Genomic DNA, 7,882 nt, shown 5'->3' with positions numbered 1-7,882 from the left:
CAAAAATATAAATGACTCAAAATATACTAAGGTGTAAAGCATTCAATCAACTTGCAGTGAGACAACACAACTTGGGAAAACTGTCCCAAAACCAAATAATTATTCAAATTCATGCCTCTCAAAAGTTCTGTCCAACTCTTGAGAATTGAATCTGAAACGACCCATTTTAGGGTATGGACGAAGAATCAAACCCCACCTTCCCATACAAAAAATCATTTTGCTTTAGTGGTCATACATAAAATTATTTAGTCATTAATATATTGAGCACCTAAATTGAAATTCTTTTGATCATCCAATATCATATATTCGTCTCATCACACTATCATAATCATTCATTAAAGAAAATAAAGCAAAATGGCATGGCTAGCTTTGACATTTGCTTACCATAGAACAGATAAAAAAAAGAAGAGTTACTTTCTGTGACTCCTGCATAAATTTCCATTAGCACCAACTTGAGAGTAGTTCTTGAATATGCTTCTTTTCCTACAGCATATAGAAAAAGAACACAATATTCTTCCAGGAAAAAAAGAAAACAGGTTGATTAAGGAGGTAAAGGACGCAGATAGGCTTTTAACACATAGCAAAAACTAAGTATCAAAGGTAGCTAATTTTCCCAAGTAGTACTAAACCCAACAAAAAGAATCCTACCTTCCTCGCTATGCTTACATGAAAATGTCCAGTGAACTTTTATGCCATATCAGTCAGCTAATCCAAGCCATTTCTTTCTCTATCAGAAAGATGGAGGTGGACGTGGAGGAGGACCCCAAAACACCTCATGTGGCATTTGCCCATTGGGTAGCAAATTCGGTGGCAAATTATAGACAGGCATTGAACCATGCTCAGCCATAGCCTGAGAAGATTGAGATCCTGAATTATTACCATCACCGCCGCCGCTGCTGCCACCACCAGCAGTATTGCTATTATTCGTTCCAGAAGTCACCTGTTGCTGCAATTGCATACCTTCCTGCTCTTGTTCTTCAAGTGGTAATCTCTCAAATGTAGCATTAGTAAATGTTGCTGCTATCACCATTACAGGTCCTGCTGCTACTAGTTGCCCCATCACTGTCCCTCCCACCACCTGCCCCTGCCCACCGGCCAAATACACAGTCAATGTTGTCGCTCCTGGTGGTGATGGGGGTGGCAGAAATGAACCCAATAATGATAAAATCTCAAATCTTCCATGCAGAGTAATTACTCCACCAGGTGCTGCTGGTTGCCTAAGAGTAACATTAGTAACTATCCCACTTCCACTTAGGATTGAAACACCACGGTGGCGGCGTTGAGCAAAATTGGAAATGCTTCCTACTATGTCAGTTCCAGAGCTGATTTCAAGAACATGGCTGCGAAGAGCATTAGGGCTTTCTTTGGTGACAACTATTGGTGGTTTTAGTTTATTTTTTGAACCAGGAGGCCTGCCTCGAGGCCTGCGAGATGAGCTGCCGCTGCCTGGTTCGACAGTCTCAAGAGCTAAATTATGGTCTTCAGATTCTTGGTTGTTGTCTCTACTGTCTTCTTGTTCATCTTGGCTTTGGTTTTTAGTGGGGGTGGTGGTGGAGGTGGAGGTGGTTTTAGGGCTATTGGTGTTATTGTTGGTGTTTGTGTTTGTGTCGATGACATCTTGTTGTTCTCTTCTTGGACCCAACCGATTCAATCCAATAGCTTCCACTTCTTCTGGGTTCCTCAGATGAAGTGATGAAGCTGAAGATATTGGATCAACACCTCTCATGGCAACATTTCCAGCCCACCAGCGATTTGCCATGTTTGATCCTTGAAAACAAGAATTAGGCTCCTCTAAGAGTTTTAAACAAAGAAGGAAAATTCAAGAACCCAAAATAAGCCCTCTTCATATTGTCACTCTTTCCTTTGTTGAATCAGAAAGTGACAAGAACACAACAACTAAAGGAAGATTGACTAAGTGTATAGCTTAAACTTTTGTTTTTTTTTTTTTTTCGGTGTTTGTTGGTTTGCTTGTTATGCAGATGGAAAGATCTTTAATAAAGAATCCAAAATCCAAATATATAGATAACATATACAAATCCAAAACCTTATCTTTTATTCCTTACCCAAAACTTCTATCAACCAGACCCAGCTAATGCGCATCTTGCATGAATCAGACATTAGAGACATGGGTTTATTTTGTTTTGCATGAAAATCAAAAACCCTAACATCAGATCCAAACAACATAAACACAACCAAAATCCACTTCCTTAAATCCAAAAACTTATAGAGATCTAACCCCCAAATTCAAACCCCAAAAAAGAAGAACGGAAAGTATCCCTCTCCGCAAAAGAACTCTTAGAAGACTACAAGAGCAATGAAACTCACCTCAAATACTGACTACTTCGAGAATACGTGAGTACTACTGAGTCTAATAGCGCACAGCTTTTTAATCAAAGAAAGAAAAATAAGAAACTATCTTTCCATGTCTTTCTCTTTCTCTTTTCAGAATCTCGTAAAACCCTGAACAGAGAGAGAGTCAGCTAAGTACGGCAAGGCAAGAGTAGCTTCTGTTTCTAGTTCTAGGGGTCCTCCAGATATCAGTGGCTAAATTTGCCAGTTGGTGGGCTAGCTAGCTGCTGCTGCGACTGTACGTTGATTAAAAAATCAGGTAGGCGTACTATATAAATTTATAAGAGATTCGTGTTCTGGCGCTGTAATGGCATAAGTGGTTTTGCAGAGTGGTGGTTTTAGCTTGACTCCTTTGGTTCAAGTGCAATGGCTTTTTTCTGTTCTCTCTCTCAGTCTCTACAAGTTTCAAGCTTTCCTAGTAGAATGAGCCTTTGGACTCTGTACTCAACAACTTCATACCATAAAAGGTTGAACCAATGACTTTGCACTTCGCCGCTCAATTATTACCCTTCCATTCCATAATTTTGACCCCAAATAGTTTTCTGCAATAACACTACTGTACCATTTCCTAAAGGAAGATCATTGCTCTTTTCCCTCTTTTTCTTTTTCTCTTCAAACAAGTAATAAGCTGTTTTGTTTCTTAGTATTTTTAGCTTATTATTAGCATAAAATTATTTTTTATTTCTCAAATAGTTCTTTTTGTGTCAATTAATCTCATGTGTCAAATAGTTGTATTGGATTATATATATATAAATGAAAATATTTTAATATTTAATACTAAATATTTAAAATTAATATTTATGTGTAGGTACTTGGCCCCACTTTTCTTATTTTCTATGTGTTTGTGTGAAATTGAAATAGAGAATCTAGTATATAATTTATATTTATGAGAAAGATATTTGTAATATTTATAACAATATGGATGAGACATTGTCCATTTTTAGGTATGGTGTCCCTCAACAACCGCATGCCATAAAATGGTAGGTTAAGTGGATAAACCACCATTGCTTTCGTCTATAGATTTCTGTCTCTCTGTTAAATTACCAATATTATTATATTATGAAGATCTAATCACTGTTTTAAGGAACACAGATTTGCGATAAAGCTTCTGTTTACTATTTTAAAAATCAGATTAATCAGATGGTTTGATAGTTAAATTCAAAATTCATCGTTTACAGTTATTATTATTATTTTAACTATAAAATTAATATAGATAAATTTTAATAAATAATAAATATAATATTTATATATAATATTTCAAAAATAACAATAAATTAATTTTTTAATGTTATTTTTAGTTTCTTAATATTTTAATATTTTATTGATATAATAATGTAAAAATTTATTTTAAAAGTATTATTAATTAATTTTAAATATAAATTAATATTATTAATATAATTGATATTACTATTTTTAGAATTAAAAATTATTTTATACTTAAACATTAATTTATTAATAAATATATTTTATAGAATAAAATTATATCTAATTAAAAAACTAATATGTTAATTAATTTTAACATAATTAATAAATATTTTTAGAATATCTAATTAAATAATTTATTTATTAGTTAATATAATATTAAAATATAATTAATATATTATCTCTTGGAATTATAATTATTGGTCAATTAGAATATAGATCATTAATTAATTAATTAATAAAAATTATAAGATTATATATAAATTTAAATCTTATGTATTAAAAATAAAAATATATATTAAAATATCTATCTGTCAAAATAGATATATATATCAAAAAAAATTTAATATTGAGAAATTAGTATTTATAAATTCATAATCAATTCAATGATTATACTTTAAAAATAATGGATTTGGTCAACCTATTATTTTAATTAGAATTGACAAATATGACCAACTAATTTGACTATAATCATTAATCACAAGAGACTACTTGAATCTGTTCTTACTATAAATATTTTAAGATAGAATTCAAAGACTTTATTTAATTAGCAGTCCAATCAATTAAATCGATAATTGAATTATTGACGATTCTATCACTGATATTCAACTTTTAAATATTGTTTCTAACTATTGTTTATGGAATTAGCGGATTAGTTTTAATTTTATGTGACGTTTTAATATATAAATGTATATGAATATGTATTTTGATAAATATAAGTTAATAACTATGTGCTTCTATAATATGATGTGTAGTTAATATTTTAATAAATATTTTCAATCATAAATGAATTAATTAATATTTTTATTTATAGTGACTATATAGTTTTCGAATTTAAAAGTTTTCATCTACCATCTATTAATATTGATAAAAATTTATTGTCTTTGCAGTTCTTTAATTGTGCAAATTCTAACCATTACACATGTAATGTAAACCAATTTGAGGAGTTTGTTTTTCTTTGTGTTAAAAGAAAAATGTCAATTAATTGCATAGTGCTATTGGGACAGCTTGGCTAATACATTAGCTGTTGAAGTGGGAAAGTGAGCATAGAAGATATTAATAGAAGGAATGGGTTCCTTCAAAATTGCTCAAAGCAAATTTCCTTTCCTAAAAGAAGAGGACTTTTTCTTTGCCTTTGCTTGCGGGTAATTGCTGAGGGATTAAAAGTGAAAATACACCAAAAAGAAAGAGTCTTGAGTGGGGTGAGACTGGGTGGCAAGACGTCATTGTCTGCATGTGAAGACAAAAGGATCGAAAGCCAATGCCATCTACGGCTCATACATATACACCAAACATGGCCACCAAAAACTGACCTGACCCGAGCCACCCACGCTCTCTGTTTTCTCCCTGTGCCTCAGCTGTCTGTATATACAATGAGGCGGTGGGTGCATTGCACATACTTCGATCGGGGACTATACCTATCTGTCTCTCTCAATATCAACACTTTTTTTGGGGTTTTCAAATTCAAGCGGTTAAAAGCCCCACCCTTTCATAACTTTTTGCTCTCTTCAATGAGGACTATGCCTTAAAATTGCTTCTTTCTAGGGTTTGCTTCCTTTCCTTCTTGTCTCAAACGTATTAAAGATTCCTATGTGTGGATGTAACATATATGTCCAAAACATTGCCCATTAACCCAACTGGTCTTCCCAACTGACTAAAACCGAACCGGCTGAACTGAAATTTTTAATTTTTTGTCTGGTTAATTTTTGAAATTAGAATGTAATCAATGGTTTTGCATTTGGGTTGGCAGTGTTATGGATATTTTCGGATATATGATCTGAATGAATTCTAATAAAAAAGATTCGAATAATAATAAATAAATTTAGAATAGATTTAAAATTTAATTTTTCTATTCGTATTGAATTCGATTTGAATATGTGGGTATGCATTATTCAAACATGATTATATTAAAATTTATTATATCTTATTTTATTTTTATTTTTTAGAATTTAAATTTTACTAAATTTATGTTTGGATTGTATTAATATATTAAATATTTAATATTGATTATTTAAATTTGATTAGCTTATATTTTATATTTTTTATTTACATTAATTTTTGTTAATATATTTTAGAATTTAATTATCTGAATATTTAATTTAAAATAGATTTTAATCAAATTTGGATATTATGCAAGTTTCTGTTCGGGTTTGGGACGGGTCTAGGTAACAAAAATAATTTTTTAAATGGGTTTGGGACGGATTCGAATACGCGTATTTTAATCGGATTTAGATCAGATATCCTTATATGGGTGGGTATCCTATCCGTTGCAATTCTTAATTTCACAGTTTTAAACTAAAATTGTATGTATGAAATCCGAATTTAAATTGTCATAATTGTTGACTTAGCATGCTTTCCAATATTTTAATTTTCTTTATCATAAGTATTTAAAACATATTTTTTTAAAATAAAGTGTGCAGTGTACCGGCTAAAAACCCGATACATAAAATTTATACTCTTTAAATATAAGAATTAATTAATTGATATAATTATAATTTTTCTATAAATAAAAAAAATTAACAATATATTGAATTATTATAAATTATTGATAATTGATCAAAATATAGGCCAAACATAGAGAGTAGGCCAAGCATGAAAAATAAGATTACCATAAAAGAATAAGCCGACCACAAAAAAATAGATCGAGCATAGAAAAATAGGTCGAGCATGGAAGAATAAACCGAGCATAAAAGAATAGTTCGAGCATGAAAGAATAAGCCGACCATAAAAGAATAGGTCGAGCATGAAAGAATATGTCAAACAGAAAAGAGTAGGCCGAGCACAAAGAAATAGACCGAACACACAAATAGGCCGAGCATATAATGATAATCGAACATTCATACTGAGTTGTTACAACCAAAAAATACAAAGTTAACTAAGTTCAAATCTAAATGCAACAAGAAGTCTTGAAAATTAAGTCATAGTCGGACTCTAGTTGAAAAATTTGACACAACCTAGAATTATGTTGTATAACCAAAAAGACTAATTCTAATAGAATTGAAAGATTTTACATTCACAAAGTCTTACTTACTGTAGGATTAGAAAAATTTTTAGTTTCTATATAAAAGGTTAGACACAACATGTTAGATATATTCATTATTTTACAATTACTACATACTTTACAACTTAAAACTATTATTAATTGAGCTATTAGAGTGAGTGGTTAAACAATTCCATCCGACGCCTTCTAACTATTATTTTAAGTAGCAGACAAAATTAAAAACCTTATTAATAGCTTACTTTTCTTGACAAGTTATTACTCTTAAATTTAAGATGTAAACTATGTCATCAGAAGTAAACTTGCAAAATCTATAAAACAAAGTAAACCTTCTCCAGGATTAATGATACAATATTATAAGCAGAACCATAAATAAATCAAGTTTTGATGCGATGAAAATGGAATTCAAAATTTAGGCTTAAAATCACTTGTTAACTAGAAGAGTTTAGCCTGAGCCAAACAATATTGTGATAATTTACTATTTCACAAGTCTAAATATTTATTTATAAATATAGGTTTAAAATAAAAATATTTTCAAAATATTAGTATAGAACTAGAAATAGTAATTGTAATTCTTATAACATTTTATAAAATATATAAATACTAATATAAAAATGCAAGCATTGGTTATACTTTTTATACTACTCGAGTGTTAAATAGAATAGTAGTTATGACTCAAATATTAATTGATATTTTATTTTTTCATTTTCAGATTTAATTATAAAAAAAATATGCGTTGGTAATTAAGTATAAATGAGCTATTTACAAGCTTAAATAAACTCTTTCTTCAGATTCAGGTCATGAGTGTTAATATTAAATTGAAAAATTAGCTTATTAATATACTTCAACAAGTTTAAAAGAACTCTTATCAACCTAAGACACTGATGGAGTTAAAATAAAAATGGGGTAAATCTATTTATAACTCTAATGACTGGTGAGCCAACTCAAATAATTTGCATGTTAATTTAAGGCAAATTGTAGCTTTTATTCATTTGTAGTGGCATGTGATATTAATATTTTTCCACTTGACTTCCTTATTAACTATTTAGGTGAGTGAAATTATGCATGTTTAAATGTTGTACTTATTATTTTTCCTATTTTATACTAATTATC

General features: G+C 30.2%; 1 protein-coding gene across 1 annotated transcript; it reads right to left on the bottom strand.

Annotated features, from left to right (window-relative positions):
• Positions 1–395: 395 nt before the first annotated feature.
• LOC8274861 (AT-hook motif nuclear-localized protein 15) lies at positions 396–2,975 on the bottom strand. Its single transcript, XM_025158265.2, has 2 exons — positions 2,326–2,975; positions 396–1,767 (listed from the first exon to the last, which is right to left on the bottom strand). Exon 2 carries the CDS (start codon positions 1,757–1,759, stop codon positions 731–733), a length of 1,029 nt encoding a protein of 342 aa, XP_025014033.1. The 5' UTR covers positions 1,760–1,767; positions 2,326–2,975; the 3' UTR covers positions 396–730.
• Positions 2,976–7,882: the final 4,907 nt, after the last annotated feature.

The sequence above is a fragment of the Ricinus communis genome, chromosome 6 (assembly GCF_019578655.1).
Source record: "Ricinus communis isolate WT05 ecotype wild-type chromosome 6, ASM1957865v1, whole genome shotgun sequence".
In the NCBI taxonomy this organism is placed as follows: domain Eukaryota; kingdom Viridiplantae; phylum Streptophyta; class Magnoliopsida; order Malpighiales; family Euphorbiaceae; genus Ricinus; species Ricinus communis.
Note: the sequence above shows the minus strand (reverse complement) of the source record. Positions and strands in the feature narration are given on the sequence as shown.